A 27,324-nucleotide genomic window follows, 5' to 3' on the forward strand; every position below is an offset into this window, starting at 1 on the left:
GCCCGAAGGAAGATGATGGAACTAGGAATAAAAGAAATGACCCAGACGAGTTATCATCTGTAATCTCAGACGGAACTAGGAATGAAAGTATTTCAAGTTTAATAGATGAAGTCTCCATCCTTGTACTTGGGCATAAAGAAGTTGACATGCCCGATCTAAATGAAAATGACGCACCTGAATTAACATCTGTAATCTCAGACGGAACGAGGAATAAAAGTATTTCGAGTTTAATAGATGAAGTCTCCATCCTTGTACTTGGGCATAAAGAAGTTGACATGCCCGATCTAAAGGAAAATGACGAAGCTGAATTAACATCTGTAATCTCAGACGGTCTTTTCTTTTGAATTTTTCTTACTTGTTCTCCTTTTTTATTTTTTCATTTTGTTTCCTTTTGGTTTTTGTTCTTATTTTGAAGTCACCATGGCTAATGACCTTGCAGCCATCATTGTCCTTAAAGAGCACTCTACTGGTGATAACGTGCTCCTGTGCACCATCAGCAAGGGATCCTTCGCCAAGGTATGGTTGGCCCTGCATGTGCTGATGGCAACAGAGGTGGCTGTCAAAGCTGTTAGTTGGTTTGGTTTGTCTAGATATTTGGATGAAGTCTGTTGTCATAAGAGCTTACATCTCGCAAATGTCAGGCAGCTATTTGAGGTGATTGCCACTGAGAAGAAACGTTATCTGTTCACGGAGCATTTAAGCAGAGGGGACTCGCTTGACTACCTGGAGAACTGCAGCCCCAGGACCTCAGAGGCAGCCAGACCCATGTGCCAGCAGCTACTATTGGCGATGCACTACTGCTAGCAGAAGAAAATCATGCGCCGGGACCTGAAGCCAGAGAACAGACTGGTAGACGGTGAGAGGAATCTCAAAATAGCAGACTGTGGCTTCGGTAGGAAGTTTACCGACAATAAACTGGCTATCTTCTGTGGCACCACACGCTATATCGCCCCAGAGATCTTCGGGGATCACACCTATGATGGCCCGGAGGAAGGTGACAGAACTAGGAATAAAAGAAATGACCCAGACGAGTCATCATCTGTCATCTCAGACGGAACGAGGAATGAAAGTATTTCGAGTTTAATAGATGAAGTCTCCATCCTTGCACTTGGGCATAAAGAAGTTGACATGCCCGATCTATATGATATTTCTAGGGTAATGGAACAACTCTCCACTCTTCACGATGGGCATGAAGAGGTTGACCTTGGAAGGTTAAAGAAGAGCAAGATGAGGAGAATTGTGGACTTACTGGTTACATCTGTCCTGTTCAGACTACTGGAAATAGTAGTAGACTCTGCCACTACCTCCCCCACACACAAAAAACACCCCCCCCACTTCTTGCCTCCTTTTATTAAAACAAAAAGGTTAGAATGACAGCCTTGGTTCCTATGTCCCCCTCCCCACCCCTGCACTTGCAGCTGCTTGGAAGATAGCGATGTTTTGGGCCAAGACTTCCCCGTGATACTAAGGTGTGTCAAATCAAACCACGTTTGGCCTTGATCAGCCCATCAGACTTACAGCTGCAAGATAAATGACTAAATTCAATAGTTCCTTTTTTCTTCCCCCTATAAAACAACCCCCTCCTTCCCTAGGAATCCGGAGTCAGAGTCACTCACAGCATGGTTCCCTCCCTGCTTACTAATTCTCTCAATAAACTTTTTTTCTGCTTGCTGCGTCTTGATGGTTTTCTGAGCGACCATGTTCTTACAGAGATGTTCTGTGAAACGTGTCTGAATTAGAACTCAAATCTGCTTTTGTTTTTTCACTCAAATCTCAGCTTAAGCAACTTGCCTTCTTTCATTATTCTGTCAGTGGATGTGTTGTTTCTTACATAAATCTTTATTGGGAATTTAACCTCAGTCCCAATATTCTGCATGCAAACAATATTGCATTCTTCCCAGTATGTCCACTGTAACCCAGGCTTCTTGTTTAACCATGCAGGACAGCCATAGCTTAGAAGTAACTCTCCTACACTTTTCTTGTTCTTGTCTATTGCATATTTCCTCCATTTTTAATGTGAACTCAACTATGTATGTTATGGATTTTTAAAAAATATATTTTATCAATTTGTTATAAGTGTGTTGAATCAAATTTCTTTTCAAGATATTTAGTTAGCCATACTGCAAAAAGTTGAAGTTGATCTTGACCACCATGTTTTAAGAAGCATATGTGGAGATTTTAAGTTATTGTGCTTATTTAGTAACTTTCTGATTTACTTGGGTTGGTTTATCAGGCATTGAGTAAAAGAGAGTATGTACTAGAGTGGCATTTTGTTATATTTATTCCAATTCTATTCATGTTTTTTTTTCCCCCCAATGATTGTTATGCTACTTGTTGTTTCATTATTTATCTAATAATCAGCAATTTAGTTTGTAATCACTTAACATTTTAATGATATATTATTTAACTACTGATACAGATTACTTCCTGAAATATTGTAGTGCATTGCTAATTTCTGATTCAGTCATTTCATAACCTGATTGTCCTAAGTATGAGTGGATTGTCTAAAAAAGTAATTAATTTTTTCAAAATTTCTTTAATCTATACTAATCATACATTTTTATAAATGAAGCAGGTTCTTGTTCTCATGCCGGAATAACTTGTATTTGTCTGTTTGTTTTAGGAGTTATATGTTTTATTCAACAAAAACATCAAGTATTTAGCAAGCTCATGAATATTAGGCTGAATGTACACACTTAGGAGATAATTCCATCTGCTTTTATTCTAGTGCCCCTGTTGTATATCATAGTGTCTGACAGATAATGAATGCCTTGCACATTACATATTTGTTGATTGGACTATTGTACTACCATGATTCTGTGACTTTCTCATGTAACATTCAGTAATTCAGGGAAAATCAGTGTGGTTGCCCACCGTTGAAGATTGACAATGCAGGGAAAGGAGATAAATTAAAAAATAAAACAAATAACAATAGTTTTGTAAGAGATAATAAGGTTTGTTAAGAAAATAAGATGCATTATGAACTACTTTAGATATTGTAGTCAGGGAAAGTCTCTTCATGGATTCAATTGAGAATGAAATTTAATTGATGAAAATGCTGCTCATGAAACATCAGGACAAATGACCTATCACATCAGGCAGATACAAATACAAGTGTAGAGACACTTAAGAGGGAGTGGATTTGGGCCTGTCCAAGTACCCAAAATATCAGTGGTGATAGAACTTAGTGAGGGAGGAAATATTCATGGGTGTTTCTGCCCTTTGCATTTTAGATCCCAGCTAGTGCTTTGGGCAGTCGCAAGTTCCATCTCACCACTGCACTATAATCAAATACTTTTGTATTTTTTCTGTTATCAAGTCATTATAATACAGAGTGGAGTGTCACCTTAGGTAACCTCTTTGCATTGATGGCAGTAATGTTAATATTTCCTCTAAAGTGTGTATAACCCATGTGATGCTTTCAGGATCAGTCCTATGTAGAACTGTAGGTTTACTTTCCATTTGAGCTTGTGGAGTCTATTCTTTAGCTCAATAGTTTGTTTTTTTTTTTCCCTCCATCACTGTATTTATTCTTTCTTTTGGCATAAACCTCTATTTTTTAGATTTTTTTTTGCTTCATTTTCCTTGTATTTGAGGTACTGTTAAGACAAAATTACTATTGCATTTCATTTCACATTGTTTGTTGCTCTCCATTACACAGAGATACTTCCGTAAAAAAAAAATTGTGTATTTAAAAAATGCTAGTTAACCCAGCCATCAATTCTAAATGTCTGCACCTCCTCAACCCTTCACAGACCTACTAATATTTTGAATCTCCGATGATAAAACAGCAAGGTCTTCAATCCAAGTAAAGTAGAAAATGCAGGTTTGAAATTGAGGAATAGTTTGGACTAGAAATAGAGATATGCGAACTATCTCTGTAGAGATAACAACTGACCCAAAGGAAGTGAATAATTCTTTTCTTGTTGACAGATACAGTGTTAAGTTTGATATAAAGACCAAGAATAAGTTTGTCTCCTCAGCTTAAACATTTGGATGCGTTGTCCTTGATAAATCCTTGAATACAGTGATGGCTGTCATTATGCTTACTGTCACAATTATTGTCATTGTAAATAATCATTTAACTCACCTACACTACCTGTCATCCCAGCTTCACTGGTGGGTTTGTAGTATTGGAAAATAAAACAAAGTATATTCTGAGTTAGAATTATAGCGATTGTGGCAACCTGCTACCTCAACTGTTCCTTTGACCCTTATTGTCAGAACATATTGAAATAGCTGTAGTAACACTTGGAGGAGTAGATGGCAACCACGTTTCTCAGTTTTTCTTACAGAGCACTTTCTCTAACATTATTTAACAATGAATTTAACCACTGCCTCCATCATCTTTTAATAGAAATGGAAGATAAGTATATTTTAAATTAAGTTTAACAACCATTTTTTATCAAGACAAGTTGTAATGCACTATTGTTGCATTAAGCAACTATATTTTTAAAATCGATCCCTTTCACCTGTCTCCTATTTTATTTAATTAAATTTATTGGGGGTTATATTGGTTAATAAGATTATATAGGTTTCAAGAGCATATTTCTATGATACATGATCTGTATATTGTACTTTTTACCCAGCACCCCAAATCAAGTCATCTTTCCCCACATATTTGCCTACTTTACCCTTCACTATTCCCCAAGCCCCTTCCTTTCCGTAACTACCATAGTGTTGTCTGTGTCTGTAAGATTCAGTTCACATGCCTCCTATTTTAATCAGCTGAAACAGCTCTAAAATATATGACCTGTATTTCATTTTAAATCTCTCCATTCCTTCCCACTCTCACTATATCTTCTTTTAAAAAATGATTTTTTAATTTATTAATTTGAGAGAGAGACAGTCAGACAGACAAAGAAACATCAGTTCACAGTTATTTTAGTCAACATTTCTACCTTAGAAACAACAATTTTCTACAACGTGGTCCCATCCTGCATTTAGCTCTCATCTTTCACACATGGCACTCTAAACAACATATGATTTATTGTTTAACACATTTTGTATTTATGTATTACGTACCAAATAATTTTTGAAAAGGCATTTTATCCTAAATATGTGCCTGTATAAATTATCTTTATACTTAAGGGCCAATCTAAAAAACTACTTCTATAAGGAACATGTCTTATTCTTCATGAAGATGTTTTCTTTTTTTACTTTGATGTATTGAATAGCTGTAGTATACTTTACTTCTGTTAATTTTCATAATCGATACTATATTTTTGTATAATTTGTGCTTATGTGTGGGGTTTTGTTGTCTTTTTTAGATTATTAAAACCTCCAATATTAAAAGTGTTTTTTAAATCTGCAATAGAAAATATATTTGTATACACCATGTTTTTATTAAATGTGTGATAATCATTGTTTAAACCAATTTGTCTATTAGGCTACTGAAAATAAGTCAGTTACAAAAATTTGCTTTATATTTGAAAGAATAATGATTTAATTTCAACAAAGTATAGTTTTGCATTAATAAATGGAATGTTTCTATATAACTAAAACACCTGCAGACATTTTTATATAATAGAGATACAGAAGAATATACAGTAGGAGGGAGGATTCCCCCTCACAAAAACAACAACAACAACAACAACTGGCTTTGTAAACATTAATTATTACCTCCTGCCCCCAAAACATCCTTTAAGCCCCCACAAGAAGAGAAAGGGGTGTGACTAACAGTAGTGAGAAATATTCTTCACCACTACTGCCCATGGAGAGCTTGCACACTCTTGATGAACTCTTTCTGGGAAGTCCTGGTGAAAGAATGAGAGGCAGACTGACTCAGACACATCGCTTGGTGTACACTTCCAGTCTCTTGGTGATGGTGAAAGAGAAAAGAGGATTAAAGGGAGGTTACCAAACTGGAAAAATAAGTGGATAGCATCCTTTCACTGTCTCCTAGGTTCTCAGCTCTGTAGCATTATATAAACTTTGCTTGAACTAAGGAAGAGTTCAAAGTAAAATATAATACTCCACAAAGTAGTAACTTAAAAATACTTGCACACTGAAAAGGATCAGGTTGTAGAGAACAGACATGGACGCAGGGGAACCTTTGCCAAAAGACAATATTGAGGCAAGCTCTTTTTTTCATGTCAGGAAACTGAGGCTCAGAGGGGTTAAAAAAAAAACTTCCTCATAATAACACAGTAAGTATACTGGTCAGAATCTGGTCTGTCTCTACCCAGGGTTGTGTTCTTCACCACCATGGTAGCTTTTCTCAAATGCGATTCACGCACAGAATAACTGTATTTCTGTTTTCCTGGAAGAGTCCTTGTTCCCATCTAAAGCTGGTGCAGTTCTAATATTGTCCACCTTGAAACTCAAAAGTCACCCAGTTTGTTCACTATCCATGAACCACTGTGTCAGAAACTTTTTAAAAGTGTGGATGCCCCACTCCAGATCTGGATGTTTTCTGGAGGTTAGCCCAAGAATACATACAAGTATTTTTAAATTGTCTTGTTGAATCCCCAGGTGAGTCGCAAGCCCACTTAATGTGATAAATCATTTGCCTATGCTAGCTATTCTTTCTTCCCCAGGGGCCCCAACTAGGTCCTGAGAAGGTATCAGTTTTCCCACTAGATCAGAGGAATCCTCTCAGACAAGTAATCTCCCAGAAGCCTTGGAGAATCTGAGTGGTATCATGTTGATACACCTGTCAGGACAAACCTCCTCCAGAGCCCTCCCCTTCGCAGTGTACCTCCTAATCCCCCCAGAGAGTAGTCATCTCCAATTAGTCCTGACTTCATCCAAACATGCACTATGCTAATTCAAGCAATATAAGGGTGAAAGAAGGTGCTATGGTTCTCAACCAGGGCTACCTGCCTTCTATAATGACAGCCCAGGCAATCCACCTCCTGGACACATCTCCTCTGCAACAGACCCAATAAACAGATGTCCCATCTTTGCTTATTAAAAGTCAGCAACAGGATCCCTTCCTAAAGAAAATTATCTCTCATTGCTAGCAAGTTCTTGGCCACACCATAGAGTGCCCCAAATATGACTTTTTTCCTATTGGTCTGATCATGCTAAGGGCAGAGTTGTCTATTTCTCCTCTGAGGAGAACTAAGTTGTCTTTTAACAATACCCTTTTACAATGTTGACCATAGTTTTCATGTGGGTTGCTTCTGCACCTAAACATATCAGTCCATTGATGATAACATTACCCTTATATTGGTTTGGGAGGAGGAGAGGAGTATGTTGATTGGGTTTTCATTTTGTATATGTCATTTTGGCTTGAATTTATTTTCAGTTTTGTATTAGAATGGGCTCATCATTTCCAATCTGTAAAGTCACTCAAGACCTTCACTTTGCTTTGTAGTACCTTTAATATCTCTGCCAGTGTCACTTTGAAATGGAATGAGCTTGTCCTTACATTTCTATCAGCTATTCAAGATGAAGCCCTACCACTGACCCGAACAACTACCTCTCTGCTACTTATGCAATGTTGGATTGGCTGCCAAACCTGTCGTTTCTTTGAGTCCTCAATTATAAAAACATGAGGGTTCTATGAATTGACACTTGAGGCATGACAAAGTCAAGAAGAGCCTGTCTTTGCTTTTGCTCTTCCCAACTGGAATGTCTTCCGTATTGTTTCCATGACTCTAAAACTCACTTTTCCACCATGAAGGTGCATTTCCTGATTCCCCAATCCACACAAATAGCTGCTTTCCTTAGCATTTCTCTACCAGATACCAGATGGTTTGGTTAGGAAAGATGATGAAGAGTCGGTATTCACACATGTGATATAGCTTGTCCTCTTTTCCCCCGGGAGAGAAGCAGAACTGGTAGGCCTGGGCAGGGCATCTGTAAAGAATGCATTTTTGTACACACAGCCTCACCTGGATGCCACATCATCCTTTGGAGCTTGCCCATCACACCTGAGAACAACCCTAGTTATATGTAATACCAGTGGCCTGGGGCTCCTCAGAGACCCACAGTGTTCCTGCTCATTGCTGGTTGGCCTCTTAACAAAAGTGCATTTTTGTTGGCAAATGATAAGTGAGGAAGTTTGAGGAAGAATTGTTGAGTGCCATGCATGAACCTCTCTTTCAAACCCAGTCACACTCACTTTGCTGTCATGTAGACGTCCGCATGGGTCGCCTCAGACACATCTCAGACAGAGCTGCTGAGTACTGGGGAAAAAGGTGTGCTGAATCCATGGGAAGGACAAAAGAGCCAATGGAAGTGATGGAGGGATTCTGAGACTGGAGGGCTGAGGAAATGGTATCCCAGAAGGCTGGGTTGATGTAAGCCTAGACTTGGTAGGCAGAATCTGGCTCTGGACCTCCTGGTCATTCTGCCTCAGCACTTGGCCTTTTTCTGATCTAGATAAAGGTATCAGGGGACTAGAGTTCAGTGTGACTGGAAAGAGCAGCATGAATCAGGCCCGAGAGGCATGGCCAAGGTGGAGGGGTTCTGAAATCAATTTAGGTTAAATTACATTTTTTCCCAAAACTTGGAAGGTTTTTTCTTAAAGCCTCAGAAGTGACAGGCTGTAAGAAATCTTGTCTCTGTTGTGGGAGAGATGAGGGAGGGAATCCTGATTACAATATTTTTGAGTTCTGTTTTCTCAGGGAATGAGGGAGATTTTTTGGTCTCCTGCTGCGGTCCTGGGCCCCACACGACTGCTTTTGCAGCCCACGCCCCTTCTCTCAGGGACTCAGAAGTGATGGGTTAAGGCTGTGTTTTAGATGCCAAGCAAGTTAGAAAGCTTCAGAAAAAAAACCTGGAAAGACCTAAGAGAGGAAACAGTCTGGCAGGACTATGCACAGCACAAGTGATTGGTCAGTTCTAATTTTTATGCCAGCAGCTGTGGCAAAAGCTCCCAAAAGACATCATCCTGGGGACAAATCTAACACCATTTGGTGATTGGGGCCTGATGGTTGTTCCAGCCTCAAGATTTGTCACCTGTACCAAGATAATAACAGTCTGAGAGCACCAAAAGTTACCCCAGCAAAAGCAGGACCAGCAAAGACGGTCCCCACATGAGGTCTTGAAAGATGTGATCCTGGGGAAAGTACTGACAAAGAACTCTGCCGCTCCATGCCAAAAAGTCCTCAGTTGGAGCTAAATGGCATCAAGCTGACACCAGCAAAGCTCACTCCAGCCAAGGCAGAAACAGAAAAAACAGGTTCCTTTTTCCTCAATTTTCTGCTGTGATGTTATTGCTAACAGTTACTGAGTGATTATCATTGTCATTAGGTGGGCATGAACTTGGATTGAATATACATTAATAAAAGCTAAGTGAATGGCATGGTGACCTGTGTTGCCTCACTGTTATTCCTCAGTGCTGGTGACACCTGTAGGGCTGGTGGTCATGCAGGTGGCCTGGCACTTTCGGTTCCCCAGGCCCAGTTCAGATGACCCAAGTGGGGACTGAAGGCTGACTTATAGGAAAGACTAAATTGTGAAACATACGTTGGCAACCTTGGAGCATGAAGGCTCCTCTAGCCCCTACATTTGGCAACAAGAGCATGACGGCAAGAGGCTGACACCGCAGAAGCTCACCCCAGCGAAGGCAGAAGCAAAAAAGCCAGTCCCTAGATGAGCACTCAAGAGACAGCATCCTGGGGGAAGGTCTGACAAAGACCTCAGCTGATCCAGCCCTAAACATCAGCGACTGGAGCGTGGTGGGAACAGGATGGCCCCACACAAGCTCTCTGACTGAGACACTCTGCAGAGAGGGCACAGGTTTAATGGCCCAAAGCAGCTAATGCCTCTTCCTTCACTGACTCCCCACTGCCCACCACCGGCAATTACAACTTGAGCCACTCGGTCTGAACCCTCCTCAGCCAGGAGCTTCCTTCCATACTAAACAGCCATGGGCGAGGAGCCTCAGAACTGAGGTTTCCGATGGGAGGCACCTCTGAACATCCCAAGGCTGGAACTGGCCTGGCAGAAAACCTGATGGTCCTGTTCAACCCTTTAGAGCAGAGATCCGTACCTGGTCATGGACCCGTAACTGGTCTGGGTCTGTTACAAACCAGGCTGCACAGCAGGAAGTGGATTTGAAGGAAATGACCTTGAATCCTCCCAAAACCATCTCCCGCCGCACCCCGAAGTCTATGGAAAAATTATCCTCCACAAAACCAATCCCTGGTGACAAAAATGTTGGGGACCATTGTCACAGAGTCACTTCTTGAGCAAAAGAAGGCAAAGTCTGCACTCCGTGAGCCAAATAGGATCCAGGAGAAAAGAGAGGGTGCAAAGTGGCCTTAGCAGAGGCCGCCCAGTCTTCCAGATGGGGTCCCACCCTGAGTCACTGCCAGCGGCACCAACACAAACTAGGAGGGTTTTTGAAACTGAACGAAGCAGTCTGGGGTAACCAGGCAGCCTTTAGTCTGAGGTCTAAAAGCACAATAGGGAGACTCAGGAAGTCCTGCTCCCTGGACAGCTTTGTTGAGAAGCAACCCCCTTTCCCTCAGGCCTCACCCACTTTCTTATTCCCAGCCTATCCATTCTCAGTGGGGCCCTTACTGATCAATAAAGTATAATTTTCTGTTGAAGCCAATATTTGACATGAAATTCAGTTGTCCAGTGTGAGAACCCCAACATCTAGGTCCCTTGAAGTATATCCCCAAAAGGGGAATTGGGCCTGTGAGACCTTCTGCCTCTTGAAAGGACCCTTGGGTGCAGCTCCTGCGTGACTCCTTCAATGACAGCTGTGTACACTGGGGCAGAACTCGGGCTGAAACCCATGAGTACTCCCCTGTGGGGTGTATGTGTGTGTGTGTGTGTGTGTGTGTGTAGAGGTGGGACTGAGAAAATGCTGTTTTCACCTATGGATCCACCCCTCCATCTATCGATTTACTCAACAAATATTTATAGAGTAAATAAATATTTTTGTAGCTTTACATATTTTGGTGACTGAAGTGATTGAAGCCCCTCTTCTCAAAGCATCCACACATGAACAGACAAAACCGTCAGCAATATAATTTGAAATAATGACGACATCTATAAAGAAAAGCACCATAGGATAAGAGGACAGAGTGAGGAGGGGGTGCTAGGTGACACAAGGTGATCAGGGAAAACTTCGAGGAGGAGAATTTTCAGCGGAGATGTGAGTGGCGGGTCATGTGAGGAGATGGAGGAAGAGGGTTCCCGGAGGGTAACGCAGCGAATGCAAAGACCCTGAGGCAGGAGTGAGGCCGCCTGCACCAGGACCAGCAGCGGGGGGAGGAAAGGGAAAAGGATGAAGATGTGAGGGACGGCCCCATCCATAGTGGGCCCTGTCAGCCATGGTGAGGAGCGAGGGTCTTTTCTTAAGTGCGCTAGGGGCCCCGGGTGGGCTTAGAGCAGGAGCGTGAAGTGACCGGGTGCAGGTGATAGAAAGACACTGACTGCTGTGTGCCAGGGCACTGAGGCGCTGGCTGCCCCCAGCGGATGACGCGGCAGTTAAGGGGACAGTTGGTCCTGGGAGTGGGGGAGGGGACATAACAGACAAGAAAGAACACCCAGGCTCCCCCGCCTCAGCAGCTTGTGGCCCTCAGGCCGGGCTGAGGATAGCACACTGGAATTTAAGGGTCACAGCACAAGATCCTTGCTCCTCCCTGATACACACCCTTAAGGCCACGGAAGGTCCTGACCACGTAACAGGTTTCCTGAACCTGGGTTAGGGGAAAGGAAACACACGCCCTTGGGCACCCAGAAATGTCCCACTGTGAGCCTCAGTTAACCCACAGAAAACAGCTACTGCGTCTTCCTGCATTGACCGGCCCCTACGGTCCACTGCTGGAAATTAGATCCTCAGTGTCTCTCTCTGACCTTCGCATTGACCGGCCCCTACGGTCCACTGCTGGAAATTAGATCCTCAGTGTCTCTCTCTGACCCTCGCTGTGACTGAGGCTGACTTGTGGTTACCAGCAGGGGCAGATGGTTCGCAATTGCCAAACCTGAGGGAGAGAGACTCACACTCACCTACAGATCTAGGGAAATTAGAGATTCCCTGCACCCACATTAACACCTCTACTGAATATATTTTTAAGGCGGGGTCTAGACATGTGCACTTTTAAAAGTTCCCCATAGCTACCAGTCTACAGGAACTACAAGGGAAACATGGGAAGTAAAACCATGAGATACAATCAGCAAATTTCAAAACAAAATGAAAGGGAAAACAATGTTATATTACTTTTACAAATAAATTGTAAGGAAGAATTTTTTGTCAAGATGGTAGAGTAGGTAAACATTGTGCTCACAGCCACCCCGCCCCCCTGCCCTCGGCAGGACAGCATCAAAATTGCAACTAAACTCCAGAACGACCCTCCTTGAAGAACACCCTGAGAATTAGCTGAACAGAAGTCCTATAAAATTAGAGAGATTCAGAAGAAGCCACACTAATACTGGGAGGAGAGTTAAAGATGCAAAAACAGAAGGCCTTACTCTCACAATGTGTCAGTTAAAAATCAGTGGTGAGGGGATATCTGAGCTGCAGAGACTCCCTCTCTAGGAACAAGGGCTCCAGCCCCACTCGATGCCCCTCAGTCGAGGGTCCCAATCCAGGAAGAGAAAACCTCATAACTGTTGGCTGTGAAAACTGGCAGGGATTGCAGCTGAGTGAAAGAAAGGGCTGCTTCTGGAGTCCCAGGTGTTTTTATTTTATGGGGACAATGTACAAATTTAATCACTGACACACTCACTTGCTGAGCTCCAGTCTTGTGGCAGTTGCTTGAAGAACACCAGGAACGTACAGGGAGGGACTGCATTGTCTGGCTTTAGAGCAGGGCTGGAGGAGCAGCTTTCTCCCAGACAGAAGTGCTGGCAGAAGCCATTGTTTTGTTGTTGTTTTTGTTGTTCTTGACTCCCTATCCCCACCCTTGCTTGCACACCTGTCAATAATTTATTTTAATGTAAATCATTTAAATGCCCCAATCAGAAGACTAGTTTTCATAGATACCCAAATGGATAAAGAAAAGACGGTACATGCTTGAAATGAAATATTACTTAGCCATAAAAAGGAAGGAAATTTTGTCATTTGCTACCACCTGGATGGATGGAGCCAGAGGGTATTATGCTAAGTGACATAAGTCAGACAGAGAAAGACAAGTATAACAGGTATAACAGGCTGGCATCCTTATTGTATTCTAAGGGCAACAGGGTTAAAAGGCAGCATTCAAACCATAACCTCTAGATGACAAAAGCAGGGATTAATTGTTCTATGTCCCATATTATGGAGAATTAGGCTTCTTTGTAGTAAGGTGTGCCAACCATGTCACAACTGCCCAAAACCCTTTTGACCGCTATACTTAGTTTGGGCCGAGGGGAATATTTTAGGTTTCCCCACTCTCAGACCTCTGGGCCCTTTCTGAACCAGGCATTAGCATAGAAAATAGAAACGATTTTTGAAGTGAAGCCCGCAGACCACCTCATGCTTCACTGACACATCCACTTAGATCAAATTGTTGAGTCTCAGTAGCAGCGATGCTGTACAGTCTCTTCCTTAATAAAGAAACAGAGAATGCTACTTTCCCTTCAATTGTGTTTCTTTCTCATTTTTTTCCCGGATATATATTCTGTTTCCTGATTCTGTGGGTTGTATCTGTGAACCAAAGAAACTGATACCAAAAGTGCACATGTTTTGCTGTTTACATTTGTTTGGTCGTTGGAATTTTATTTCTTAGTTTGTTTACATGTTTAAAAGAGAAAATCATATGAACAGAAAGACTTTCGTTACCTGGAACAGGAGTTGGTCAGTTTTTTCTGAAAAGGGCCAGATAGCAAATGTTTTGAACTTTTTGGGCCACCTGTTGAGTGTCTTTCTCAACTACTCAACCCTGACATGATAGTGTGAGAGCAGAGTAGACAGGGTGTGTACAACTCTGTGTGTTCCGATAAAACATGGCTCCCCAGAGTATCTGGTAGACTTGATTTAGCCCACAAGCCGTAGTTTATCATCCCCTGCTCTAGACTACTCGTGGACATCTCTGTGGACATCAGACCCTAAAGGAGGGAACTCTGTGTGCACCGAGGCAGAGGTAACAGTGGATAGAGAGCAGGTATGACCGGAGCTAATAGACTTTGGCTCTGCCCCTCACTCCCCAGAGCTCTGTTACTGTCTAGAGCGGGAGTCACAAAGGTAAAATCAACACGATATCAGAGGGATCCCTTGACCCAGGCTGGCAGTCATTAAAACCCAATTGAGGAATGGAAAAAGACTGACTTGCTACCTGAAGAGTACGAGGGCTGTGGAGGGACTTGAACATCAGAAAATTAGAAGAGCCTAGAGCAATGCGAACCCATAAACCGAAGCTGAACTTTGAAGTAAAATCAACCTAAAGGCAGTTAGTTACACTTGAGTTTGGCTTAACAGCATAAAAAATTGACTGTCTTGATTCATTAGGAATTTTGACCAGCCTAGCCTTTGCATGAGAACTGTATAAAGCCTGATTTTGATGGAAAATGACGTGGTCATTTTCAAAAATCTCGTTTTGAAATAATGTTTAGAGTTCAACCAGGTTACACATTATAGACTACTTGTAACTAATTTCAAACAAAAGTGTAATCTATGAAGTAACTGGGAGTCTAAACATACATGTTTTTAATGCCTTAGAAATCACCCAAAAAAATTAGCATCAGTAACATTTGAAGAAACCACCAATAAAAGGTGAGGTATATACTTAGTGAGCACGGCGTGGTGAAATTCTGCCTCAGAAATGTCTGTGGCAACCAGAAATTTCTGTGCAAGGATGTGTAATTATTTTTAAAACGTTAGTACTTCCAGTAAGCTAAGTCATGCTTACTATACAGGGTGGGTCAAAAGTAGGCTTACAAGTGTAAAACAGAGAGTTTATTCTTGTATTATTATTTACTAATTATTGTACTATTTTCCATATGAAGAATGGTAAACCTACATTTCCTCCACCTTGTGTATTGCGATCATGGAATTCTTGTTGTTGAGGTAAATAGATCACATAATTCTTCATTGTAAGAAACCTCTAATGATGTGTTTTGGTCTTCGTTAGTATTTCTAGTGGAATGGAACAACTCTCCACTCTTGATGATGGGCATGAAGAGGCTGAACTTGAAAAGTTAAAGAAGTAAGTAAGATTGAAGTTTGGAAGGAGGGATCTATTGATGGGTCTCCTATCTGTGGGAACATAGGTGAAGGAAGAAGAAAATGGAAAAGTATGGAGAAGTTATCAAAATGCTTGAGAAGCAATGGTATATGATAAAACATTCTAATTTAATTTACAGAAAAGCAACATTAAAAAATGGTTCATCACAATTAAATGATCTAGTTTGAAAAACTTGAATATATCCTTAGTAGATTATAATTTTATTAGAGTCCCTTTTTCAACGGTGAAACACAGAATGCTACTTACCCTTCAATTTTGTTTCTTTTTCATTTTTCCCGGGTATATATTCTGGTTCCTGGGTTTTTGGATTGTATCTGTGAACCAATGGGAACGATAGCAAAAGTACACATGTTTTGCTGATTCAATTTGCTCATTCGAATTTTCTGTGTTTGTTTGTTTAAAAGAGAGAACCATAGGAAAAACGAGACTTTCATTACCTAGAGCAGGACTTGGTCAACTTTTTCCTAAAAGAGCCAGATAGTCAATATTTTTAACTTTGTGGGTCACGTGTTGAGTGTCTGTCTGAACTCCCCAACCCTGCCATGACAGTGTTAGAGCAGCGGAGACAGGACGTGTACAAATAAGTGTGTTCCGATAAAACTAGGGAAAAGCATTTTGTTTTGAAACTCTTGAAGAATTTTTAAGGAATTATATTTATAGAGGTCTTTGTTCATTAACTAAATTCATATGATATGTTAAAAGAAATCTGTGAAGAACTTGACAATTCTGGGATTTGATTTTCAATTCCTTTTGTAGGAGCAAGATGAGGAGAATTGTGGACTCACTGGTTTCCTCCGTCCCGTTCAGGTATGTGGGACCCCACAAAAGGACAGTTATCTCCTTTTTTGAATGATAAATATGTGGAACCCTCAATATCAATATTTTTAATGAAAAAGGATCTGGGAGGAAAAGAACCATTTCTGTCAGTATGCTGTTCATAGTCCCTGTGCCATTTAATACACTGTAATATAATTCTTGGAATTTTAGTTTAAGCTGAACATTAAGTATTGCAAAGAAATGCCTTTTACCGAAGTCTAATAAGAAAATGTTAACATGTTCTTTATCTGTGAAAGTAAAAATAATGAAGCATTCATTTTCACATTCTATAATTATGAGTTATTTGTCTAGAATTACTCTTTAATTATGGAAGCTTTCTACTTAAGCTTCTTCCTGATAGGATAGTAAGATATCATACTATAATACAGATTCACACAATGTACTCGTTTCCTCTTAAATTTATCGTATTTTAATCTGTATAAAATGTCTAAGGGAAGGAGACTTGACTTGGGGTGGTGAACACACAATACAATCTACGGATGACGTATTATAGAATTGTACACCTGAAACCTATATAATTTTATTAACCAATGTCACCGCAATGAATTCAATTAAAAGAAAAACAAAAACAGATGAAAAATGAATAAAATATACAAGAGAACGGCTTAGGAGGTACTTTAGTATTCAATTATGTATGTATTTATGAAACTGAATTTCTTCTCATGTACCCAGGCTTGTCCTCAAAGCGTCCATGAATATGTAAAATCTCATGGATACAAAATCTTCTCGACCCACATGGTCTTTTAAGGGCTTATATTAGCCAGGATTGAACTTGGTTTTTAATACTAAATTCTGTAAAGTTATCAAGCTTAATGAGGTTTTAACTATTCTGAGAAATTGGTACAAGCCCCTAAAAATTTCTCCAATTTTAAGAAGAGCTTACAAGTGAGTGCATGGAATCTTAATTCCGTCTGCCTATTCTGATTTGGAATGTTGACCTGATGTGTCCCCGAGGAAAGGCCACAACAGTATCCAGTGGTCTGGTGGGGATGCTGTTTTCCCAACACGGCTTCTATTGGGTGAAAACAGTAACTTTTCAGATTCCGAGGCAATGCAGTTCTTCCTAAGACTGCATGGTTTAATCCTAAAGGATGACATTTTCTTCTCAGATTAATGGTCTAAATGTAGTTTAACTATAGAGGTGGACATCCCTTTATTTTGATTCTATTGATCTATGTGTTTGTTGTAGACTACTGGGAATTTTGCTTGTCTTCGTGGACGTTTACACCATTATTTTGAGTGATAACACACTGCTGATTCCTCCGGAATTCTGTGCAATTTCCTTATCTATGGCTTCATTTTTTGTTATGGATATTCTCCTTCAGGTGTATGTGGAAGGGTAAGTCTGATTAATTTTTCTAGAAGCACATAGAGTTACTCTGCACCGCAATGAAAAGCATTCCTCATAATGGCCAGGTCACCCCAAACAAACATGTCCCTCTTCATTAAAATAAGTCTCCTGGAGGTCATGGTCCACAAGACAAACAGCAGTCCAAACCCCACTTTCGACTAGCTTGGGCTTTTAATATTGTTGTTGCGACTGGCATTCTAGTCTCTGACGGTGTATTCTAGATGCTTTCTTCAACAGGTAAAAAACCCTTAGGGTCTGCAAAGTGGGGCCAGACAGGAATGTGTCCACATGCCAATTGAGAGGAACATGTATGTGATAGATTTGTTTAACGAGTAATATTTTGTTAACAACTGCATCTAAATCAAAGCTCCCAGGTTAGGAAATTCTCAGTGACAGGCCACCGCCAACCGCCGCCTCCGTTAGGACAAGGACCGCTGTTTGGGCCCACGAGACACCTGGGGCCGTGAGGCTTGGCCCGGAGGCGGCAGCTGAGCTTCTCAGCTGGCTGGCTTTCTGAGAAGGTTCACGGAGTGAGCCAAGGCTTGGAGCTGCATTGCCGTGGGGGTCAGGGACTGAGATCGCCAGCCTCGCTGCACCCAGGGCACTTCAGAAGGCACCCGAGTCCTTGCGCGCTGAGCTAGCCTCATGCCTCTGAGCGAAGGGCAGTGGCCCAGTCCCAGGTGGCTCCGGGGCTGGAAGGACTGCTCAGAACCCCAGAGGGCTTCCCCTGGAGCAGCAGCGCCCATGGCTGAAGCAGCCAGTTTGGGGAGGGAAGAGCCATGGCTGGAAGTCCAGCTTTGGTCAGAGCTGCCCCTGGGCGCACGAAGCCAGGTGATATGTTGCAGACCAAAGTGGCGGACCCTTGTCCCTCTCACAGGCTCCTCTTGTTCATTCTTCACAGCCCCGGTTCCCTAAAACTGTCACGTTCAGCTCCCCTGGCCCAAAGGCACTGCCAAATGTCCCCCCTTCCTCCTGCGCCCACGGGAGGGCAATGCTGGCCTCGTGTTCAATCATTTGGTTATATCCACGCTGTGCTTAAGTTGCCGTGTTGATGCTTTTGCTGTGTCTGTGTAGGTATAAAATAATGAATGTGAAATTCGTCCCCTTAGTCTAGTTTGGAAAAGTGAATTCTAAGTAATTCATTAATGTGGAATGGGGGTGGGGCGGTGACAGTGCTGAGTCAGATAATTTGTGTTCTTAGAAATATACCTCTCTCTTCTTGGGAGGCATACACATACTTCTTTTTTGTTTATATTACAGGATACGACGGTATTTTTCTGCCGCACTTAATTTTGTGGATGCTGTGGTCGTTGTGTGGTGTCTAATATTTGATCTCTCTTTTCCTTGTTTGTACTTTGAGATCCTTCCTTATCAATCCGGGTAAGAAACATATGATTCTCCTCTGTTAAAGATGTTCTTTTTTGTCTTCATTTGCGGTGGCTTTCATCCTGCGTAATCTTTTTAACTCTGAGCATCCTGATTCTGTGCCAGACAAGCTGTTTGGAAAGGAAATGGTGTATTTCCACCTGCTTGGAACCTGAAGGACTGAGGGGTCCCCACACACAAAGCCCGTTTTGCTGAATGAAGAAGATGGAACCCCCAAAGGAGGAACTGGGGCTTTGCTCTTGTACTAACTTCAACTACCCCACATTTTAAAATTCCCACTAAATTAGAGTGGGAGCTTCAATCACAAATTCCTGACACATGAAATTCCTAGGTTTTTCTGGAAGAGAAGATTGATTTGAACATATGCAGCCTTGGAGTGACCCTGAGGATTGGCCAAAGCAGAGCAAGTGGAGCAGGAAACTGAAGAAAGTTGGGGCAAAGTCAGAACTGTCTGCGGTTAGGAAACAGAATTGTGTACGAGACGCTGTGGCTTTTTTCTTCTTCTTCCTCTTCTTTCTCCGGCAACGAGGGAAACAAGAGCCAGTGTGTCCTGGGTGGTAGGTGTTGGGTGGCGCTTGCGAGGCTTATCCATGCGGCACATAGCTCGCTTCGTTCCCCACTCCCTCTTCCCTGGCCTTCAATTCAGGCTCCAGCGAAACTTGACATTGCTTGATAGGCTGAGAGAATTGTTTGAGAATAACTGGACCCGAATGGCCCTCTGACCGGCAACCTCGGCATCACCTAAGAGCTGCTAAAAATGGAAGAACAACATCCCCGGCCCCATTCGAGACCCACTGAGTCGGGGGGCACGCTCTCTAGCTCACGGGGAAGCACCCCGCCCGCTGCCTGCCTGGTGTGTTAGCCGCCGCAGCGAACCTCTGTCATGATGCAAGGAACGCAAGTGAACAAGAGCCCTCCGTGTGGGGGGGTGGGAGAAGCCTGGAAAATACTCATCTTAAGCCACAAACGTGAAATCCACAAAGTCTAGGTGTTCATCGTCCAACTCTTTCTCTGAATCAGTTTTTCCACTTGCGCATGATTGGTATCCGGGATCCGATAGGTCTTTGCTGTGGGGCGGGTCCTGAGCATTAGTGTTTAACATCATTCCTGGCCTCGACCCACGAGATGCAAGTGGCACCCCCTTACGCACCATTGTGACAAGCAAACGTGTCTCCAGACATTGCCAAATGTCCCCTAGGTGGATGGGTGGGAAGCTGGGGCGGGGGGAGTGCTTGAAGAATTACTCCTGGTTTAGAACCACTGCTCTAGACTTCGTTCACATCGTCAAAACCCTGTTTCTGCCGCAAAAACGGATCTTTCTGATTTATTGTTAGATCGTTCTTTATGCTTCGACTTCTACGGCTCCTCATTCTGCTGAAAATTTGTCACCTCGTGCGGCGAAAAAGTTATCTTAAGAAGCTGTCCAGAACAATAGTGAGTGGGCACTCCAAAAAAATGCTGTGTTTTAGGAAATACTGGCAAGGGTTGTAAATATTTATATAATCTCTCTGTTTGTGTTGATTTATAAGTTACAAATTAATGGTTGTTTTAAATGTTTAGGATTCAGAAATGCGGCGACGGTACCGGGCAGGTGGCTTTGACCTAGACCTCACTTACATCACTGGTTTGTGAAGTTTAACTGTTGATGTACTTATATTAATTTTCCATTTCCCATGTGTGTAAGCAGTTACGTATTTATTTTGTTCTTGCCTTGTCTAAGCCATGTTCTTTCCAAGTATTCTATCCGGAAGAGCTATGGCACTCTGGCAGGGTGGCCTCTCTGTAGCTTAACCCTGACAATTCCGTTGATGGTCATGTCGAACCAGGTCTGTTTGGTTACAGTACAGGAAGTTGAATGGATTTACAGCGGACTCCATTTGTTGGGTTTATTATTTTTTTTAAGATTTCATTTATGTATTTTTAGAGAGAGGAGAAGGAGGAAGGGAGAGAGAGAGAGAGAGAGAAATACTAATCAGCCACGCCCCTCAGCTGCGGGATGGGGCCCAACCCACTGAGCCACACCAGCCGGGGCCATTTGTTGGGTTTAGATTTTATTAAAGTCCACTAGTCCTTCTGGGTCCCAAGGATCCCAGAGAAACCCGTTTTTGTTTGTTTGTTTGTTTTCCCTAGAACCCCAGAGATAAAGGTCACTGCTGTGCAGATACCAGCTTTCTGAGTCAGGAGTCCTGCAAAGCACCCTGGGAGTTCCCACCATCACTGGAGCCCAGATCTCTCGTTTTCCTTTGCTGTTTAAATAAGAAATAAATTCCCACCACAGGGAGAGCTCCAGACTGAGGCCAACGCAAATGCGTTCCCTTTGGCTAGAACCAGCTGAGCTGGGAACACGTGGGAGTTTATGGTCATCGCCCTGGATAACTTAATATATTACCTTGATTATCCTGAGGGTTACTTAGCTTTCTTTCCATCATTTGCAATCCTGAAAGATTTTTCTTTTAAAAAGTCTGGTCACATGCAAATTAAGTTCTCATATATTGTTTGACATCTCTAATGACATCCGCACCAGTGACTGTTTTGACTTCCAGGTCGCATTATTGCCATGTCCTTCCCGACGTCTGATGAGCCGCACACCTACGGGAACCCCATTCAGGTGAGGGGCTTCATCTGACAAACACTCTGTTTCTCTCCAGCCGCTGACGGGCGGTACATTTATTATTGGCCCAGAGACGGAAGTGTTCTCCTAAAAAAGTACTCTGTCTGGTGTCTTCTTTTCCTTATGATTTTCGTAATAACATTTTATATAGGTATTGTATAACATACCTTACATAATACATGTAGTATGCATATAATGAATATAGTACATAATACAGGTAACATACAAAACACGTGTATATTGGTTCTGTATCCTGCAACGTTAATGAATTATTTTATTAATTTTAATAGTGTTCTGGTGAAGTCTTTAGAGTTTTCTCTATATGGTACTTGTCATCTGCCAATAACAACAGTTATATTTCTCCTTTTCCAATTTGGATGCTTTTTATTTATTTATTTTTTAAAATCTGAGTCTTGTGTGTAGGACACTCAGTGCTACGTTAACTAATGTTCACTTAAATATCTTAGAGATATTTGTGAGTTTTTACATTTCGTTCCTCAGTCCATCTGGATTTTGTTTTGGTGTAAGGGACCTTATGAATTTCTATACAAGGCTATTTATCCCCCCCACCCCGGGACTGTGCAGACCCCGGATGTTCGTCCATTTAATTTTACTTGACAGGGATTAACCAATTAATAAACTCATCACTTTGATAACTTACCTTTAATTTTACTCAATATTAAGCTGGTAAACTTTGCTCTGAGGGTACTATTTTAATCAATTTTTGAACTTTTTAGTAGTCATTCTTGTAGAGACACACGCGCGCGCGTGTGTGTGTGTTTCAGATGGATAAGTTTGCCGAAATGCATTACTGAGGTGATAGGAACTGTATTTAAAAAAATAATCACTATTTATTTCTTATTTTAAAAGTTATATGTATTCACATGGTGTGTACATACATGTACACGCACACACACATATTCGTTTTAGTTAAGCACCCAATTTCCCCTTCTGGCAGCTGAGCCACGTGTGTTTATAGCGGACCCAATGAGAGTGGCCACGCACAACTCTGTGTGTTATTAGAAAACCATTAGTGAGTCAGATGTGACTTAGAATGTCCATAACCTTGTCCTTCCTGAATCTCCCCTAAGAGGTGCTAAGGAAGGGACAAGTGAAGAAAAGGTCATAACCATTTTAGGTCACTCCTAGAAAGTGGGTTGTGTCGGTGCCGTGCGGCTCTATGAGAGACACGTGTCCGTCTTTCGTAGGAAGTGGCGCGGTTCCTGGACAGCATGCACAAGGACCACTACCGCATCTACAATCTCTGCCGTACGTACATGACTAGATACTTTCTACTCTCGAGAGAAAAGAGTTCACTACAGAGAAGGAGGTGGTTCAGGTTTTACAGCTCACTTTTGGTGGTGCTGGGAAGTGAGTTAAAAACTCTGCCTTGCGCCGGCCTGATCTGGTAGGAAAAGATAGCTCACGGGTGCCACGTGCCCTGTGGGTCAGGCAGGAGGCTGGAGAGGAGGTGGAGCCATTTTAGGAAGAGTCCACTCTCGTGGTATTAGGTGTAGGAAAATGTTTCTGTTTCTCCTGCCAGTTTTGAAGACACACCATCCCACAAATGCGTGCTCTAACCGCACGAGTGAGGCATGAGAAGAGCGGGGTGCCACACAAAATAAAACAAAACCCTGTAGAAAGCAGTATAGTCCAGCTTACTCCTCTGTCTCTCTTGACTTCCTCTTTCTGTATATCAGACATTTTTAGGGGGCAAACATATTTGTTGGCCACATTTGCTTCTGCTCTGTGGTATCTGCCTGCCCTAGCATAGTATGAGTAGCCCGCTAGGAAATTAAAGTACAGATTATTAGACAAATCAGGAAAGTTGGGTTACGTTACGCAAGGTAGACAACCCGCTACTATCCTTGTATTTTTGAGACCCTTAAGTTTCTTTTAGTGTAGCAGTATCCAGTCAGAAAGCTTTTAAAGGGGAATAAAAATTTTCTAATAGAAGAGTACAACTTATTCCTAACTGGATAATCTCTTATGTTTATTAGGTATATGTATCATTTATTTTAGGTAAAAGAACTTATGACCCTAAGATCTTCCACCACAGGGTCCACCAAATCAGGATTGATGATCTCAATGTGCCCTCTCTGCGGTAAGTGTTATGCCAAGTTGGCAGCCAGAAGAGGGCTGGATACACTGAGCTTGATTTTTTTGAAAGTGTTTTAATTCAACTAAAAATCTTACATTTGATATCAGTGAGATGGTGGAATTTTCCCGAGAAGTCCGTAACTGGTTCGATGAAGATGGTCAAAACGTAGTAGTAATTCATTGCGGGTCAGGAAAAGGTAAGAACTTTTCTTTATTTCTCCATTTCTAAAGAAATTAGAAAAGTATATTTAAGTGTAAGAACAAGGAACACACTGCTGTTAGTTTGTTTGAATGGGTTTCAAATATTAGCTTCAAGACTGAAGGAAAACAAGAAAAGAAGGACAGAAAATAAGCATGAAAGAACTTTTTGTTTTCACTTTTGATTTTCAAAATATCAGCCAAATTTATAAACTGTATTTAAGTTCAGAAACTGTCAGAGCAGTTTACTTTTATTTAAGATTTTTCGTAAACTTTGTAAGAAGCTTTAAGTTAAAGGAGCCAACAGCGATGCTATTTCATAAACCAAAGATTACCTGAAATGTTTATAGTATAATGATACAAAGAAATGGATTTGGGTGGATATTTTTTTAAAGCTGTTTGTAAATCCAACCAAGTTAAGTTGAGTTAGGTTTTCTCTCATTCAGCTTTAGGCTTTTAAGAGTTATCTAAGCAAAATTCAAAGTTTTTGACAAAGAATTACATTTTTGGATTTTTATACTGACTGCCAAGAAAGCACGACACTTTAAAACTACCCTCTATGGTTGAGTAGAACCAAGTTTTCGTCTTCCATGAAAATTAGTTGCAAGCCCATTAGCGGTAGGCAACTTCTATTGTCAGTCCCGCGGGCTGAGATATTCTGTGGGTATCGGCAGTGTATCCAGTGAAAAGGGTAAGTTTGGAATGACATAAAGTAAGTTCAGCATGTACTGGGAAGGCAAAAGCCACAGACCGTTGTAGGAATACAAAAAGCAGCATATTTTTTAACTCAAGTTTGTAAGGCAGGACAAAAACATAAATAGAAATAAAACATAGGAGACTTTGAGGGTGACATGACATGAAATCAAGCATTTGTTTTAAAATTCTATATGAGAGAGGAGAGGAGGAAAAGGGGGAAGAGAGAGGGAGGGGGAAGAAGGGAGGGAAGAGGAGAGAGAAATTAAACAAAAATTATATTACAAAAATACAATATAATTATAGAATCTGGGGACCCGGTGTATGAGTATCCATTAGACCGTTCTCTACTTTCAGAGATGCTTTGTAACACACTGGAAAACTCTCACTAAAATGGAAGGGATGCTGGGTATTGCCAGTGCCAGCTGGGGCTTTGGGTTCTCGCCGTCTCCTCTTATTGCTGTTAGAAAGGCAGGGCGTGTCATTAGCTCTTACCTGGCGAGTGGCGCTTCAGCCTAGAGCCCTGGGGCAGAGCCGGCTGCCTGGGCCCATGGCCGCGGCCGCAGCCGCAGCGCCGTGAGCACTACACGCAGGAACGCGTGCTCATTCGCACCCGCGAACACGAAGGGCTCCTGGCAGACCTCAGAGCAGTGGGACAGCTTTGACTCTTTCTCAGGCGAAGTGTTCTGAGCAGGCACTTCAGAGTGAAAGGAAACCCATCCCAAATGGCCTCTCCGTGTTTCTGAGGGTGTCTTTAGACCACACACGACCGTGAACAATGGTTCATGAACGCACTTCTCTCTTTTTCTAGGAAGAACGGGTACAATGGTTTGTGCCTGCCTTCTGGTCTGCGGAATCTGTAGAACAGCAGAGGTATGAGAGATGTTCCTACCAACGTTGCCTTACGCTGATGGAATCTGCTAGTTCTGCAATATCCCTGGTAGGATAGGATGATGGTTTGAGTCATGGCACTTCATGCGATTGTCATCGGAGAGGCTGTGATGGGAAAGCCTGATTCTCATCCTTCCTGGTTTGCTTGCGTTAGTTATGACTGACCTGGGCCAGGACGAGGGTGAGGTCAGTGAGACACTCACCTTGGGCACAGATGTTAAGAGAAGGCCAAAATACTCATAGTTGAGATAAATAACAGTCTCCGGCAATATTTTTCCACCATCAAAGTCAATGCAAAACTGTCCATAATGAACACACTACTCTCATTTTAAATACAAAAAGGACCCGGCAGGGCAAGGTTACAGTAAAGTAAGGTCGGGTTATGCAAGTACGAGGAAGCCCAGCAATCGAGGCCCTTCGACGGTCTCGTCTCGTCTGGCCCTGCTCTCCCTCCGCCCACGCATGGGACTCCCTCTCTTCTCACACGAAAAATAGCGAGATCGCTTAGGTACGTTCTCTAAAGGACCTTGAACCTTAGACGTGCTGCTTAGAAAGTTCCAACACAGAACACAGTCTCTCCTGACTGTTCTCTTTGCATAGCCAATCCTGGTGGGGGCTGTGCCCTCTGGGAATTTCTGAGAAGACAGGGTGGGCTGTTCATACTTTTTCTCTGCCATGATCTTCGCTGAGAAGGTACCACCCGGGGGACACACTCCCACCAGCTTGGCTCCTCGTGTGGCCTGCAGCCACATGCAGAACCTGTGGCCATGCGCAATGCCCAGCACTCTGTTTCCAGCATCTTCTGTTCTAATGTGGGGCACACCCATGATGAAGATGAATGTTCTAAAACAGTGGTTTTTAAACTATGCATCGCAACCTATCAGGGAGTTTTTAAATCAACTTATTGGGTTGCGACTCATATGTTTTTAAACGAAATGGAGTAGATTAGGAAACATCAAAGATAAGTATTATTTTGTGGCCTTCTGTTTCAGCTGGGGGTGCACACCCCCTCGGTTTATTAGTGTGGGTCGTGGCTTTTAAAATAAAAAAGCTGGAGCCTCAGGCTGAGAGCCAACGCCCCGTGCCCCAGGCCCCCGATGGCTCTAACTGGCTGCGAACATCCCCATGACGGGTCACCTGCTCTTCTTCGGGGCTCAGTCTTCTCTGTGGGCAACAGGGAAACAGGAAGGCAGCCCAGACTGTGAAAGGTCTCTCCAATTCTACATTCCACATTTTGTGAATCTTTGAATGAGAGCAAGCCTTGATGTGGCTTCGTTCAGTATGTTATTTGGGGTGACCTCTGCCCAAAGCCTGGGGACTTAGGGAACTGAGTGCCCTTAGAAACTTTAAGAATGCCTTATGCAGGAGTGGGAAGACAGGCGAGCCATGGTTGGACTGTCCCCATTTCCACAGGGAAGCCTTTCTGTTTTTGGAAATCTACGAACAGAAAACACTGCCTGCAATAATCTCCAGGGAGTAGAAACTCCTTCTCAGGTAAGTTTCCTTCTTAAAAAGGGGGTCCTGCGGGTAACTGGGTTAAGATTGGCACCTGTTCCATGGTCCAAGTTTCGGCTCCTCCTTGGTGGTCAGGCAGCCACACCCGGGTGCCCGGTGACAGGCCTCGATCCCCCGCCAGAGGCTGAGACCTGCGCTTTGGGTGCTGCCTGAGCTTCACCAGCACTCGTCCTCCCCAGAGCGCACCCCGCTTCCCACTTCGTATTGGCTACTGTCGACAGAGCTCAGGCGTGGACTCCCTGCCCAGTGAAGGAAGGAGGTTCCAGACTTCTGAAGACTCTTTCAAGTCGGCAGTCAGAACTGAGTCTTTCACAAACCCCCACTAGGGCACCTCGACCCTTGCAGCAGAATATCGTGTGTGTGTGTGTGTGTGTGACAGAGACAGAGACTCAGAGAGACAGCGGTGGGGGTCGGGCTGTATCTTGAGTGAGAAAGAGGAGGGGAAATGAACCCTTTTCAAAAACCTATTACCTACCAGACACTGTTATGCACTATTCTTTTACACTTGTACATGCGTTATCTCAGTTAATACTCAGATAACCCAGGTGAAATAGATGCAATTACGCTAAATTTTCCTTTTGAAAGTCTTTTGTTACGGAAAATGTCAAAGCTAAAAACTTGAGACGCCCATATAGTAAATCCTGTTACACTCTTCACACCGCTTCAAC

At 42.6% G+C, this 27,324-nt stretch overlaps 1 protein-coding gene across 1 annotated transcript; it reads left to right on the top strand.

Moving 5' to 3' along the window:
• The first annotated feature begins 8,094 nt into the window (after positions 1-8,094).
• On the top strand, positions 8,095-24,830 carry LOC149995961 (phosphatidylinositol 3,4,5-trisphosphate 3-phosphatase TPTE2-like). Its single transcript, XM_090258190.1, has 11 exons — positions 8,095-8,147; positions 14,961-15,035; positions 15,831-15,881; positions 17,101-17,250; positions 19,983-20,082; positions 20,209-20,272; positions 21,192-21,256; positions 22,468-22,528; positions 23,282-23,363; positions 23,468-23,556; positions 24,718-24,830. Exons 1-11 carry the CDS (start codon positions 8,095-8,097, stop codon positions 24,828-24,830), a joined length of 903 nt encoding a protein of 300 aa, XP_090114316.1.
• Positions 24,831-27,324: the final 2,494 nt, after the last annotated feature.

This window comes from Furipterus horrens, unplaced genomic scaffold, assembly GCF_987537825.1.
Source record: "Furipterus horrens unplaced genomic scaffold, mFurHor1.1.pri manual_scaffold_12, whole genome shotgun sequence".
Taxonomy (NCBI): domain Eukaryota; kingdom Metazoa; phylum Chordata; class Mammalia; order Chiroptera; family Furipteridae; genus Furipterus; species Furipterus horrens.

Coding starts and splice junctions, on each gene's coding strand:
- LOC149995961 (XM_090258190.1), top strand. CDS start 8,095: ATGGGTCGCCTCAGACACATCTCAGACAGAGCTGCTGAGTACTGGGGA. Junction 15,882..17,100: donor GTTTCCTCCGTCCCGTTCAG/GTATGTGGGACC, acceptor TGTTTGTTGTAG/ACTACTGGGAATTTTGCTTG. Junction 23,557..24,717: donor TCATTGCGGGTCAGGAAAAG/GTAAGAACTTTT, acceptor TATTGCTGTTAG/AAAGGCAGGGCGTGTCATTA.